The sequence below is a fragment of the Melanostigma gelatinosum genome (genome assembly GCF_949748355.1).
Source record: "Melanostigma gelatinosum genome assembly, chromosome: 20".
Taxonomy (NCBI): domain Eukaryota; kingdom Metazoa; phylum Chordata; class Actinopteri; order Perciformes; family Zoarcidae; genus Melanostigma; species Melanostigma gelatinosum.
In genome coordinates, this window is record NC_136653.1 from 20,512,070 (window position 1) to 20,527,256 (window position 15,187).

The window sequence follows — 15,187 nt, forward strand, 5'->3', positions numbered from 1 at the left end:
CTTTGATGTTCCAGGAACGGGAAACAACTTAAACACGTTACAATGTTCCAGTTCTGCAGTTTGGAATCACAGCAGGTACGTCATGTATTTAGTGTTTGACGATCAGATGAAGTTTGGGTGAAGGCCGAGCGTTGGTGCTGAGGTTTCACGTTCATGTCTGTTGGACAGACTTGTTGATAAAGTTTTGGTTTTTTTTGACTCGCGATTGTTTTATTCAAGTCACAGTAACGAGCGAAGTCGTCGTCAACTCAATTCATTTATTGTAAAAACGCAAAAGTCTCTCGGTTTGGTTTGTCCCTTCTGGGCTGCTGTAGAAACATGGCGGACGCAAACGCTTCCTAGTTTCAGGATTAAAACAGCTGTGAATGTTTGCTGAATCCTCCGAAATGTTACACTTTAATATCAATATATCGGCTCAGACACACCATCCAACGCTAACACACACTTTACATTTCATCTGGACTTATGTACACCAAACAATAAAGCACAAAGATTTTAACTTTAAAATATTAGTTTAATAGATGTCATGAAGTTTAAAAGTTAAGCTCAGTCCATAAAGCTTTGTTTTCCTTCTCATAAACTGTTGTCCTTGGTCGCTCGTCTTCGTCTCCTCAGAGCGACAGGTTGACGTCGCTCTTCATCTTGCCGCTGCTGAGGCTGTGGATCATGGCGATCATGGACGAGTGTTTGCTCAGCTCGTCCTCCTTCTGCTTCAGCTTCATCTCCAGCGTGCTCTTCTGCATCTCCAGAGACGACGCCTGCACGACAGGAAACGCATCATCACGACAGGAAACGCATCATCGCGTGGTGAACGTCTCTCTGCCCGTTTCATACTTTAACCTTTAAGTCCCAAAACTACAGCGCAGATCAGTCTTTAGACGTGTCCTCATGCGCTTGTTTCTCTTTTGTTTATCACTCTTTGTTTTACTCGTCAAAATTCTCTGATTCCAGCTTCTTAAATGTGAATATTTTCTGGTTTAATTACTCTTGAAGACGTGAAAATATGAATCTTGAAGAGCAGAAGTTTGTTGGGAACAGGAACCGACGACAGGTCAAAGATGAACTGCCATAAACGAAGTGTAGACGAGTCCTCCTCTTCCTCACCTTGATGCTGGCCTCCTTCCTGGCCTGCTCCGTCTTGTTCAGCTCCTTCCTCAAAACATCCACCGTCTCCTCCAGCTCTCTCCTCTCTCGGTCCTTCTCCTGCAGCTTCTCCTCCTCGGCTCGCAGTTCACCGCGCAGACCTGACGGGGATGAGGCGAAGCATTTATTCAAGGAGGTTGAATCTGGATTTATACCCAAAATCTGCTCCCCTGTGCCGGGAGAAACACCTGCAGGAGCCCTCTTTAGGAGCTTTGCCTCTTTCACCATCCTCTACATTTCATGTGCATTAAAGATACAAATATTCATTCGGACACCACGCTGCTGGAGACCCAGGACGTATTGCTGGACCCGCTGGAGAGAAGGGAGGCACGGGAGAACCAGAACCAGGACTGAGAGGGGCAGACTGTCAGACCTGCTGCAGTAGAATGAGAGGTTCTCTGAAGAGACTCTGGTGCTCAGAGACACGACCTTTAGTCCACAGGGACCAACAGAACCAACACTGAGTGAAAGTTCCTCACAGTAACTTTAAAGACATCTTTGGTTGGACGTTGATGGCGGACGAACCTGCGATGTCGCTGTTCTTCTGCTGTAGATCTGAACGGAGGGATCTGATCTCCTCTTCTCTCTCCTTCAAACCCGCCGCCGTCCTGACAAAGACAGAATTAAAAGAGAGCGCTGCAACCTGAACCATTGAAACGGACCGCTGAAGCATCAAAAGCGTGCTTCCTGCAGTATGCATGTTGACAATAGAGCTGCTTAGATGGGATGCAGATGTGTGTGGATTACTTCTGGTGCTGCAGCTGCAGCGCTTCGTGGTTCCTCCTCAGAGCGTCGCTCTGTTTGGTGAGTGAGATGCGAGTCGTCTGCAGCTCCTTCAGCAGCCGCTCGCTCTCGTTGAACCTGAAGAGGAAATCAACCCGTGAGACGCTGGAGCCTCCAACACTCGCTTCCTTCTGTCTGAACCTCAACACAACGGCTGACTGCAGGATGCTGCATTCAGGTACGAATGTGTGGAATTAATATGTGATTATTGCATTTTTTGCAATTTTGAGGGAACTGACTTGCAGATTCACTAAAACGTATTTCTTGCATGCCTCCTGCCTCTGACCTGTTGAGCAGGGCGTTGTAGACTCCCTTGAGGTCCTGGTGTGTGTCGGAGTCCTGCTGCAGCCGGGCGTTGTGGTGCAGCAGCTCCTCGATGTCGGCCTTGGCGAGCTCCACCTCCTGCACCTGGTTGCTCAGCTCGCCCTGCAGATCCTCACGACGCCGCTCCGCCTCCTTCAGCAGGCTGCCCAGCTTACACGCCTGAAACAATAACGAGTTTTAAAGTAAAGTGAGGGTAAGGTGAGGGTAAAGTGAGGGTAAAGTGAGGGTAAAGTGAGGGTAAGGTGAGGGTAAGGTGAGGGTAAAGTGAGGGCAAGGTGAGGGCAAAGTGAGGGCAAAGTGAGGGTAAGGTGAGGGTAAGGTGAGGGTAAGGTGAGGGCAAAGTGAGGGCAAAGTGAGGGTAAGGTGAGGGTAAGGTGAGGGCAAAGTGAGGGCAAGGTGAGGGTAAAGTGAGGGCAAGGTGAGGGCAAGGTGAGGGTAAAGTGAGGGTAAGGTGAGGGTAAGGTGAGGGTAAAGTGAGGGTACGGTGAGGGCAAAGTGAGGGCAAAGTGAGGGCAAGGTGAGGGTAAAGTGAGGGTAAAGTGAGGGCAAGGTGAGGGTAAAGTGAGGGCAAAGTGAGGGCAAAGTGAGGGCAAGGTGAGGGTAAAGTGAGGGTAAAGTGAGGGTACGGTGAGGGCAAGGTGAGGGCAAGGTGAGGGTAAAGTGAGGGTAAAGTGAGGGCAAGGTGAGGGCAAAGTGAGGGTAAAGTGAGGGTAAGGTGAGGGCAAAGTGAGGGCAAAGTGAGGGCAAGGTGAGGGCAAGGTGAGGGCAAGGTGAGGGTAAAGTGAGGGTACGGTGAGGGCAAGGTGAGGGTAAAGTGAGGGCAAGGTGAGGGCAAGGTGAGGGCAAAGTGAGGGCAAGGTGAGGGCAAGGTGAGGGTAAAGTGAGGGTAAAGTGAGGGTAAGGTGAGGGCAAAGTGAGGGCAAAGTGAGGGCAAGGTGAGGGCAAGGTGAGGGTAAAGTGAGGGTAAAGTGAGGGTAAGGTGAGGGTAAGGTGAGGGTAAAGTGAGGGTAAAGTGAGGGTACGGTGAGGGCAAAGTGAGGGTAAGGTGAGGGTAAAGTGAGGGTAAAGTGAGGGCAAGGTGAGGGCAAGGTGAGGGCAAGGTGAGGGCAAAGTGAGGGTAAAGTGAGGGTAAAGTGAGGGTAAAGTGAGGGCAAGGTGAGGGCAAGGTGAGGGCAAGGTGAGGGTAAAGTGAGGGTACGGTGAGGGCAAGGTGAGGGCAAAGTGAGGGTAAAGTGAGGGTAAAGTGAGGGCAAGGTGAGGGTAAAGTGAGGGTAAGGTGAGGGTAAGGTGAGGGTAAAGTGAGGGTACGGTGAGGGCAAAGTGAGGGCAAGGTGAGGGTAAAGTGAGGGTAAAGTGAGGGCAAGGTGAGGGTAAAGTGAGGGTAAAGTGAGGGTAAGGTGAGGGTAAGGTGAGGGTAAAGTGAGGGTACGGTGAGGGCAAAGTGAGGGCAAAGTGAGGGCAAGGTGAGGGCAAAGTGAGGGCAAAGTGAGGGCAAAGTGAGGGCAAGGTGAGGGTAAAGTGAGGGTAAAGTGAGGGTACGGTGAGGGCAAGGTGAGGGCAAGGTGAGGGTAAAGTGAGGGTAAAGTGAGGGCAAGGTGAGGGCAAAGTGAGGGTAAAGTGAGGGCAAGGTGAGGGCAAAGTGAGGGCAAAGTGAGGGCAAGGTGAGGGCAAGGTGAGGGCAAGGTGAGGGCAAGGTGAGGGTAAAGTGAGGGTACGGTGAGGGCAAGGTGAGGGTAAAGTGAGGGCAAGGTGAGGGCAAGGTGAGGGCAAAGTGAGGGCAAGGTGAGGGCAAGGTGAGGGTAAAGTGAGGGTAAAGTGAGGGTAAGGTGAGGGCAAAGTGAGGGCAAGGTGAGGGTAAAGTGAGGGTAAAGTGAGGGTAAGGTGAGGGTAAAGTGAGGGTACGGTGAGGGCAAAGTGAGGGTAAGGTGAGGGTAAAGTGAGGGTAAAGTGAGGGCAAGGTGAGGGCAAGGTGAGGGCAAGGTGAGGGCAAAGTGAGGGTAAAGTGAGGGTAAAGTGAGGGTAAAGTGAGGGCAAGGTGAGGGTAAAGTGAGGGTACGGTGAGGGCAAGGTGAGGGCAAAGTGAGGGTAAAGTGAGGGTAAAGTGAGGGCAAGGTGAGGGTAAGGTGAGGGCAAAGTGAGGGTAAAGTGAGGGTAAGGTGAGGGTAAAGTGAGGGTAAAGTGAGGGTACGGTGAGGGCAAGGTGAGGGTAAGGTGAGGGCAAGGTGAGGGTAAAGTGAGGGTAAAGTGAGGGCAAGGTGAGGGCAAGGTGAGGGCAAAGTGAGGGTAAAGTGAGGGTAAGGTGAGGGTAAAGTGAGGGTAAAGTGAGGGTACGGTGTGGGCAAGGTGAGGGTAAAGTGAGGGTAAGGTGAGGGTAAAGTGAGGGCAAGGTGAGGGCAAAGTGAGGGCAAAGTGAGGGCAAAGTGAGGGTAAAGTGAGGGCAAGGTGAGGGTAAAGTGAGGGTACGGTGAGGGCAAGGTGAGGGTAAAGTGAGGGTAAAGTGAGGGCAAGGTGAGGGCAAAGTGAGGGTAAAGTGAGGGCAAGGTGAGGGCAAGGTGAGGGCAAAGTGAGGGCAAAGTGAGGGTAAGGTGAGGGTAAAGTGAGGGCAAGGTGAGGGTAAAGTGAGGGTAAAGTGAGGGCAAGGTGAGGGCAAGGTGAGGGTAAAGTGAGGGCAAGGTGAGGGTAAAGTGAGGGTAAAGTGAGGGCAAGGTGAGGGCAAGGTGAGGGTAAAGTGAGGGTAAAGTGAGGGCAAGGTGAGGGCAAAGTGAGGGCAAGGTGAGGGCAAGGTGAGGGTAAAGTGAGGGTAAAGTGAGGGTAAGGTGAGGGTAAGGTGAGGGTAAAGTGAGGGTAAAGTGAGGGTACGGTGAGGGCAAGGTGAGGGTAAAGTGAGGGTAAGGTGAGGGTAAAGTGAGGGCAAGGTGAGGGTAAAGTGAGGGTAAAGTGAGGGCAAGGTGAGGGTAAGGTGAGGGCAAGGTGAGGGCAAGGTGAGGGCAAGGTGAGGGTAAAGTGAGGGTAAAGTGAGGGTAAGGTGAGGGTAAGGTGAGGGTAAGGTGAGGGCAAGGTGAGGGCAAGGTGAGGGTAAAGTGAGGGTAAAGTGAGGGCAAGGTGAGGGTAAAGTGAGGGTAAAGTGAGGGTAAGGTGAGGGTAAAGTGAGGGTAAAGTGAGGGTAAGGTGAGGGCAAGGTGAGGGTAAAGTGAGGGCAAGGTGAGGGTAAAGTGAGGGTAAAGTGAGGGCAAGGTGAGGGTAAGGTGAGGGCAAAGTGAGGGCAAGGTGAGGGTAAAGTGAGGGTAAGGTGAGGGTAAGGTGAGGGTAAAGTGAGGGTAAAGTGAGGGTACGGTGAGGGCAAGGTGAGGGCAAGGTGAGGGTAAAGTGAGGGTAAGGTGAGGGTAAAGTGAGGGTAAAGTGAGGGCAAGGTGAGGGCAAGGTGAGGGCAAAGTGAGGGTAAAGTGAGGGTAAGGTGAGGGTAAAGTGAGGGTAAGGTGAGGGTAAAGTGAGGGTAAAGTGAGGGCAAGGTGAGGGCAAAGTGAGGGCAAGGTGAGGGCAAGGTGAGGGTAAAGTGAGGGTACGGTGAGGGCAAGGTGAGGGCAAAGTGAGGGTAAAGTGAGGGTAAAGTGAGGGCAAGGTGAGGGTAAGGTGAGGGCAAAGTGAGGGCAAAGTGAGGGTAAGGTGAGGGTAAGGTGAGGGTAAAGTGAGGGTACGGTGAGGGCAAGGTGAGGGTAAGGTGAGGGCAAGGTGAGGGTAAAGTGAGGGTAAGGTGAGGGTAAGGTGAGGGTAAAGTGAGGGTAAAGTGAGGGCAAGGTGAGGGCAAGGTGAGGGCAAAGTGAGGGTAAAGTGAGGGTAAGGTGAGGGTAAAGTGAGGGTACGGTGAGGGCAAGGTGAGGGTAAAGTGAGGGTAAGGTGAGGGTAAAGTGAGGGCAAGGTGAGGGCAAAGTGAGGGCAAAGTGAGGGTAAAGTGAGGGTAAAGTGAGGGCAAGGTGAGGGTAAAGTGAGGGTACGGTGAGGGCAAGGTGAGGGTAAAGTGAGGGTAAAGTGAGGGCAAGGTGAGGGCAAGGTGAGGGCAAAGTGAGGGTAAAGTGAGGGCAAGGTGAGGGCAAAGTGAGGGTAAGGTGAGGGTAAAGTGAGGGTAAAGTGAGGGCAAGGTGAGGGCAAGGTGAGGGCAAAGTGAGGGTAAAGTGAGGGTAAGGTGAGGGTAAAGTGAGGGTAAAGTGAGGGTAAAGTGAGGGCAAGGTGAGGGTAAGGTGAGGGCAAAGTGAGGGTAAAGTGAGGGCAAGGTGAGGGCAAGGTGAGGGTAAAGTGAGGGTAAAGTGAGGGCAAGGTGAGGGCAAGGTGAGGGTAAAGTGAGGGTAAAGTGAGGGCAAGGTGAGGGTAAGGTGAGGGCAAAGTGAGGGTAAAGTGAGGGTACGGTGAGGGCAAGGTGAGGGCAAAGTGAGGGTAAAGTGAGGGTAAAGTGAGGGCAAGGTGAGGGCAAGGTGAGGGTAAAGTGAGGGCAAGGTGAGGGTAAGGTGAGGGCAAAGTGAGGGTAAAGTGAGGGCAAAGTGAGGGTAAGGTGAGGGCAAAGTGAGGGTAAGGTGAGGGTAATCTTAGGGTAAACTTAGGGTAAGGTGAGGGTAAGGTGAGGGTAATCTTAGGGCAAGGTGAGGGTAAAGTGAGGGTAAGGTGAGGGCAAAGTGAGGGTAAGGTGAGGGCAAAGTGAGGGTAAGGTGAGGGTAATCTTAGGGTAAACTTAGGGTAAGGTGAGGGTAAAGTGAGGGTAAGGTGAGGGTAATCTTAGGGTAAATTTAGGGTAAAGTGAGGGTAATCTTAGGGTAAGGTAAGGTGAGGGTAAGGTGAGGGTAAAGCCGGGCTCAGACTACAGGAGGTTTGGGCTGATTTTATCCTGATTCACTCCCTCAAAAATGCAGAGAAATTGGGTCCGGGACCTCGGTTGGTACCGATGATCGGCCCGGATCATCTGGTAATGTGAGGGGTTTACTGATCCAGTCTTAAACCTCCCAAAACGTCCGCAGGCTCATCGAGGTTTGATACTCAGGAGTTAAACTCTGGATGATTACGTCGCTGTTTTAGCCGATGAGAGACGAGCCAAAGAACGGTAAAGGTTCTAGCCCTTGATGCTAACGCTAGCTAGCACACTACTGTTGAACACTACTGAAGACCAGACAACCCCCCCCGTGTGTGTGTGTGTGTGTGTGTGTGTGTGCGTTACCTCAGCTTCAGCCTGAGCTCGTTCAAACAGATACTGAGCGATGAGACGGTCGGCCTGAGAAAGAGCCAGAGCTTTGGCCTCCAACAAGTCCTGCAGACGAGTCTCCTTCGACTGACGACACAAATACAATAAGATGTGTTCAACTGAACGACCCACGGACGTCGCAACGCTACAATTAAATGACCAGAAAGCTTTTTGTACAGTTGAATCCGGTTTAACGCCTCCACCCTGCAACACATCTGTGAATCCTGTGATGCATGAGATTTATTTACCTTATAAGTATCTTATAAGTATCTTATATTTATAGATTTTGGTGCCCATGTATCAAAATAAACACTAAATCTAATGCAGTGAAATACAGCATCAGCATAAAATATCAAATATGACACCAGACCGGAGTCAAGCTTCATAAAGATTTAAGATACAAAGCAGGAGAGTTATTTCTCCTTCAATCACTAAAGAACTTTCACAATATTAAAAACAACTAAATAACATAAAGTAGAGTTTGTCCAGTGGAACAAACTCACCGCAAACGCTGAGAGCTTCTGTTCATAAACGTCGATGATCTGAGACACGTGGGAGTCCTTCTGGTGTTCCTGCAGCTACAAACCAACGGACGACAGAAGAGACAGAGACGAGAGAGACGAGACAGAGACGAGACAGAGAAGAGACAGAGACAGAAGAGACAGAAGAGACAGACGAGACAGAGACAGAGACGAGACAGAGAAGAGACAGACGAGACAGAGACGAGACAGAGACGAGACAGATGAGGACGAGAGTTCACCTCAGCACAAAGAAGATTCATAACCTCAAAGCACGACTTTCAGATTCTATATTATGAAGCAAATAAAAGCATGAATACCAATGTTTAAAACACTGTAAATTATGCTTTTGTATAAATAGTCTCAAGTGCCTCAATGCATCAATGGAAGAAGCTAAAACACCAAAATAAAAGCCAACAACACGCACACACACACGCACGCACGCACACACACACACACACACACACACACACACACACACACACACACACACTACCTCTAAGCCGTTCTGTATCTTGTCCACCAGACTGTGGATGTTCCTGCTGGAACCACTGGAACAGTCCAGTATGCTGGAGGGCGGGACTTCCTGCACGGCAACGCGTTTGACGGACAGCTCAGCCTCCCTCTGGCGATAGGCGTTGTTGGCGGCCAGACTTTCTCCCAGACTTTGAGAGAACATTGTTCCATTCATGAAACTTCCAACTACTCTGTTACACAAGGTTTATATACGTAATCCATTCACCAACTGTAGACATTCAGACGTGTTCCATGTATTTAACTCCGAAAGTTAATATGAACATGAGTTGTGAATAGTTTGAGGAGTTATTTTTCTTCTCTGGTCGTTTCATTTAAAGGATTTTTAGAAACATGAAGAGGTGAACGCATCCTGTAAAAGAAAGAAGTAAAGAGAATAGAAATATCTATATCTATCTATAGATAGATAGATAGATGGTAACTATCTGTATACTCATATCTCATATTCATGAACTACTTTATTGTCTTTATAAAAGTCCTGTAAAGAAAGAAGTATTAAAAGCATTATAAAGAAACTAAGGTTGAATATTCTGTAAACATTCATTTGGCTGAAAGATATTCACTCAAAAGTAGATTTAAGACCTCCTGTTTCTACAGCATCTCAAAACAAAATGTCCTTCTTTGTGTGATCTCTAGACATGATGAGAACGATTCACTCACACCAGAGAGGGGAAGTCTGGGAGGAGGGAGGCTTCAAACAACAGAGACAGTCCGGTCTGAACGCGCTCTCTGTGGTGGGACGTCAGCGCCAGAGAGAGGGGGGTCACTATCCTCTGGTCCTGAGACATGAAGACACAGAGACAATCAGAGACAACTACAGAGACAATCAGAGACAACTACAGAGACAATCAGAGAAAACTACAGAGAGACAATCAGAAAACTACAGAGACAATCAGAAAACTACAGAAAACTACAGAGACAATCAGAGACAACTACAGAGACAACTACAGAGACAATCAGAGACAACTACAGAGAGACAATCAGAGACAACTACAGAGACAATCAGAGAAAACTACAGAGACAATCAGAGAAAACTACAGAGACAATCAGAGACAACTACAGAGACAATCAGAGACAACTACAGAGACAATCAGAGACAACTACAGAGAGACAATCAGAGAAAACTACAGAGAGACAATCAGAGACAACTACAGAGAGACAATCAGAAAACTACAGAGACAATCAGAAAACTACAGAGACAATCAGAGACAACTACAGAGAGACAATCAGAAAACTACAGAGACAATCAGAAAACTACAGAGACAATCAGAGACAACTACAGAGACAATCAGAGACAACTACAGAGAGACAATCAGAAAACTACAGAGACAATCAGAAAACTACAGAGACAATCAGAGACAACTACAGAGACAATCAGAGACAACTACAGAACAGGACGGAGAGACAAAGAGAGAGTTTACCTGTAGCATCCTGTAGAAGCTGGTCTCCATGTCCTTCACCTGTTGTCTCAGTTTGCTCATCAACTCGAGAGTCTTCAGCAGAGCGTCTGCACACACCTGACTGAAACAAACACACAACGAAGGTCGCTCAGTCATTGCTACTTTTCTTTCTACAAACAAATGCATGTATTTCAACTAAGATTGTACACTTAAATAAATAAATACATGCATTAGTCAGCTAAATAAATGAGGAACCTGCAGGTAAAGACCTGCCACCTTTCCACTCTGACGACTGTACATTTCTATCTCTTCATTGAATAACAGCACTCGCTCACCTGAGGTCGCTGTCAGAGGCAGACGGGTTGCAGGCGAGGGAGAGGAGGGATTCCACCTGCGAGAGGCCGAGCTGAGCGCTCACCTGACGGGACACCAGGGATCTGGTGGAGTCCTCGGCGCACAGGAGTGGAGGAGTTAAGGCTTCAAAGACAAACACATCGATAATTAAATACAAACGCAGACCAGCTGCCGGTCCGGTGGAGGATATCGAGCAGCAGGCTGGTGACGTGGGTGACGCGGTGGCAGTGTTTTCTCAGGTGAGCGTCTCCCTGTGAAGGATCGAGGCCCCTCAGGAGCCCCAACAGGACGGGGAGCAACATCTCTACGAAGCCCAGCACACATTCAGACACAGAGTCTGACCCCAACGCCTCCTGGAGCGAGACAGAGGAGGACACAAAGTGAGGTTAGGAGCTGCAGACACACCCGAGTAAGACCTCCAGAGTCCAACACCAACGGCACGTCGGAGGCAAGTTTAGAGAGCAAACACAAGAGCAGCAGTGACTGAAGCCAATGTTGCAAATGATGGAGAAGAAAAGAAAAGAAATGTATTGAAGTGTGTGACATATTCTCCGCTTTCATGAGTTTTTAATGTCCATCCATTTATGTAGCAGGCGTTGTTGTATGTCATTGCTGCTCTCATGTCCAAATACAGGAAGAAATGCAAGTCAACAACAATCGAGCAATGTCGACGCTTTTCTGAATGAATTGTCTTTTTTCTGCCGTACCTCCAGCAGCTCGTTCAGCAGCTGCAGGGTCTGGAGCGAGCAGCACTCGGCGCCCTCCACCGGCGAGCTGAGCCACTTCACCAGAGAGAGCCCGGACTCGGCCTTGCGTCCGTCGTCCGCTCCGCCCCCCCGCCTGCTGTGGCCCGCCCCCCCGAGTTTGTGTCCCGCCACCGGCCTGAAAACCACCTCGCACAGCAGCGGACGCAGCCCGGAGACGCTGCACATGGCCAGGAGAAGCTCCAACACCTGCAAACAACACACGGACGAAGACGGAGTGAATTCAAACTGGTCTCTGACATCTTATACGCCAAACGCTGAAATCAATCAATCAAGACAATATGTGAGCTGTAGTTCTGTTTTGTGGTCTGTGCCCGAATGTCCTGTCACTGATCCTCTATGTAATAAAGCCCAAACAACACGGTTACAACTTTATTTTACCACAAAAAGCTCGGTGGATCCTGCAGAGCCTCACATTGAAACACCTGTGATGCTGTCGCTGTGTAGTTGTGTGAAAGTTACATTCAGATACGCAGCGTAGAATAACGTGTGACGTGTGACACGGCGTGAGCACCTTGGCTGCAGAGTCGGGGTCTTTGGATTGAAGCAGTCCTAAAACTTTAGACACACAGGCCGAGAAGTGCTGATACCTTGAAATGGAAAAGTGGTTTAAATTCAGGTCAACAGAGCCGTGAAGCGAAGAACACTGAGGCTAAGGCTGCGTGTGTGTGTGTGTGTGTGTGTGTGTGCACCTGGTGAGGTATTCTGCTATCTTGGGGTTCTTCAACAAGTCAACCAAAAGGTCAACAGAGTATTTTCGTGTCAGAGTGCCGTCTCCGTTCACAATGATGTTGAACACAAGCTGGAAAGTCTGGTGGATGTTTGTGGCATCAAAGAGCTGCAGGAAACACACACACACACACACACACACACACACACACACACACACACACACACACACACACACACACACACACACACACACACACACACACACACACACACACACACACACACACACACACACACACACACACACACACACACTCTAAGGAGCAGTTTCTGTTTTTTATGCTGATGTGTTGCTAAGAACACACCCCAGAAGATGAGTCACTCAGGTATAGTTCCATCATTGTTCAAAGTCAAAGAATAACTTCATGACGTTAGTTGTAATGAATGAATATATTTTAAAATAAAGTACATTTCTCTGCATTTATAGTTTTCTACTGAACCGAACCGTGCCTCCACTGTACCGTACCCAACCGTGGGTTTTGTGAACCGTTGCAGCCCTACTGTACATCGCTCAGCGATGAGGCTAAAATAAAGGTGCACGTGTATGTTTCCCTCCTACCTTCTCTCCAACCTTCTCATTCAGAGTGAGGCTGGCCAGGATGGACAGCGTGAAGACCACCACAGTCAGACTGTTGTGGGCCAGGAAGTTGATGAGAGTTCTGTAGAAAGGCTTCACGTGGTCCTGCAAAGAAAACACAAACACACAAATAGACGGCCATATTGTTTGGGACGATGCAATTTAACACAGTTCAGATACAAGATCCCAGTTAATTTCCTGTCGACCAGGTCACCTGTGAGGAGGTGAGCGTAACACTCACCAGAGACTTGATGTGGCGCTGCACGGAGCGGTTGTCTCGACACAGGTTGACCATGAGGCCGAGGCACGGCATGACGATGTCATCATCGTCAGACTGGCTGTGACGAGCCAGAGACACGTGGTTAGTTCAACGACAGAGCAGAGACGTCGTTCAGCAGATCACACCGGGAAGGTTCTTACATGTTGGTGATGAGAAAAGCAACGAGCTCGTGGATGTAGTTGGTCGACTGGAAGACGCGAGTGTTGTACGTCAGTTTCTGCAGCAGCTGCAAACACTGAACGAGACAACATTACTGTAAATGATCTACAGCTTCATGTGTAGGTCAGGGGAGTGTTTCCTTCATGGCTTTTATTTGAACTCAGCATTATTTTACTTGAAAACACGATGAAGAAGCTTTGTGAACAAGGAAGTAAAGGAACAAACATTCTGACGGTAGCACTAAAGATGACGACTGACGATAACGCACTGTACACAGAAGAGAGTGAGCTCATGCCTTGATGCTGAGGGTTGGACTCACCTGCAGCACCAGGGGCTCCCCCGGTGTGGCGCTGTGGCAGTGGACCACAGACGCCAGGGTGCTGGTGAGGTTGTGTCTGCTGTTGAGAATCTCCAGACTGTCGTCGTCACAGGCTGGAGGAGGAGGGGAGGAGGGAGGGGAGGAGGGAGGGGGAGGAGGGAGGGGAGGAGAGAGCGAGAGAGAGAGAAAACACAGAGTTTTAGGGTCAGAAACAGCCAGCAGTTCACTTTTGTGCCTCCGGACTCACACACTCACTGATCTGTTGCTTTCTACTTTCACTACCTTATTAAGGGACCAACTAACAGGGCTCATATGACCCACGACTTTACTGTTTTTAAGAATCAATGACACTGTATGTGTGTGTATTTAATCTATTTGTATGTCGTATTCTTCTCGTCCTCACTGAGCTGCTGACGTTATAAGAATCACGCCTATATGTGTGGTTTAAACTTCTTTGTGTCAGGAGGATTTTCCCAAAAGCAAACTGCGTGACAAGCTGTTAAAATTGCCAGAACATCAAACTGACAAACTGACTGGTGTGAAACGCGTACCGAGTTGCGACAGCAGGGAGATGATGGAGCTCGTCAGGGTGGGGCTGCTGTTCGGGTTTCCAGACAGCTCCACCAGCACCCTCACACACTCGCGGGGCATAACCTGACCCGAGGACAGCAGCTGGTCACATTTAAGGCCCGACACCTCCTGCAAACACACACACGCAACAACATGCAGCTACACGGTACGCAACATAGTCAACAGACTCTCAGTAAAGCTCACACTGTGTGAGAATCACTCATGACATCTTATAACATCAGATAAAGGACTCAGTGTTCAACATCCTATCACAGAGACAAGAACATTTGATTGGCATTAAAGGAGCCGCACCACCATCGTGGTAACCCTAGCACTGAACATCTGGACTCACCTCCACTCAGTGTGGTCATGATGAAGGATCATTAAGTCAGAGGACTGAACATCTGGACTCACCTCCACTCAGTGTGGTCATGATGAAGGATCATTAAGTCAGAGGACTGAACATCTGGACTCACCTCCACTCAGTGTGGTCATGATGAAGGCTCATTAGGTCAGAGGACTGAACATCTGGACTCACCTCCACTCAGTGTGGTCATGATGAAGGATCATTAAGTCAGAGGACTGAACATCTGGACTCACCTCCACTCAGTGTGGTCATGATGAAGGCTCATTAGGTCAGAGGACTGAACATCTGGACTCACCTCCACTCAGTGTGGTCATGATGAAGGATCATTAAGTCAGAGGACTGAACATCTGGACTACGGTCAGAGGACTGAACATCTGGACTCACCTCCACTCAGTGGTCATGATGAAGGATTATTAAGTCAGAGGACTGAACATCTGGACTACGGTCAGAGGACTGAACATCTGGACTCACCTCCACTCAGTGGTCATGATGAAGGATCATTAAGTCAGAGGACTGAACATCTGGACTACGGTCAGAGGACTGAACATCTGGACTCACCTCCACTAGTCTCTGGAGCTGCGCCGCGTTCTGCGCTGTCCTTCCGTCTCTGTACTGATGGACAGCCAGCAACAGAGACTTCAAACACGTCGTCATGTCCATCCTGTGCGGGCAAATCAATGCGTTTAAAAACAAAGTAACTGACGTGTTTTTACACCGTCCATCTTTGATGCTAACACTAAGCTAACAGTTTCATAACACAGTCAAAGTGCATTAACATTATTGACTGGTATACTATAAACGATTACATTAAATATTGTTCTTGCTGGTTTGTTTGTGGAAGAATACCTGTGATGTTTCTTCGCCTCCAGGAAACAACAACAACAGCAGCAACTGCCTCCTCGCGCCTCCAGCTTTGAACGGGAAGGAACGGACCATGTACGAGAAAAGGCGGAGGGGTGTAATGCTCCAGCTATAAAGCTTATATTCATTCGTGTATGATGTAAATTAATATTTTTGTACGACTGCATTTCTTGTACTTCTAAATCCAACAGCATTCACGAGTTAGATGTGAGATTTATCAGATAAATCAAGCGAAGTAAAAACATACATTACCCTCTGTGTCTGTCTTGGGCGCGGCC

General features: G+C 49.0%; 1 protein-coding gene across 1 annotated transcript; it reads right to left on the reverse strand.

Moving 5' to 3' along the window:
- Positions 1-528: 528 nt before the first annotated feature.
- Positions 529-14,964, reverse strand: cip2a (cellular inhibitor of PP2A). The gene is made up of 22 exons (XM_079292111.1): positions 14,895-14,964; positions 14,607-14,709; positions 13,663-13,810; positions 13,112-13,224; positions 12,774-12,868; positions 12,595-12,691; positions 12,336-12,458; positions 11,737-11,882; positions 11,559-11,634; positions 10,988-11,233; positions 10,471-10,633; positions 10,262-10,388; positions 9,948-10,047; positions 9,187-9,305; positions 8,489-8,657; positions 7,978-8,052; positions 7,451-7,561; positions 2,213-2,409; positions 1,891-2,004; positions 1,669-1,751; positions 1,105-1,244; positions 529-758 (listed from the first exon to the last, which is right to left on the reverse strand). Exons 2-22 carry the CDS (start codon positions 14,706-14,708, stop codon positions 612-614), a joined length of 2,691 nt encoding a protein of 896 aa, XP_079148237.1. The 5' UTR covers position 14,709; positions 14,895-14,964; the 3' UTR covers positions 529-611.
- Positions 14,965-15,187: the final 223 nt, after the last annotated feature.

Coding starts and splice junctions, on each gene's coding strand:
- cip2a (XM_079292111.1), bottom strand. CDS start 14,708: ATGGACATGACGACGTGTTTGAAGTCTCTGTTGCTGGCTGTCCATCAG. Junction 12,459..12,594: donor AGCGCCACATCAAGTCTCTG/GTGAGTGTTACG, acceptor TTTTCTTTGCAG/GACCACGTGAAGCCTTTCTA. Junction 8,053..8,488: donor AGATACAGAACGGCTTAGAG/GTAGTGTGTGTG, acceptor GTTGGTTTGTAG/CTGCAGGAACACCAGAAGGA.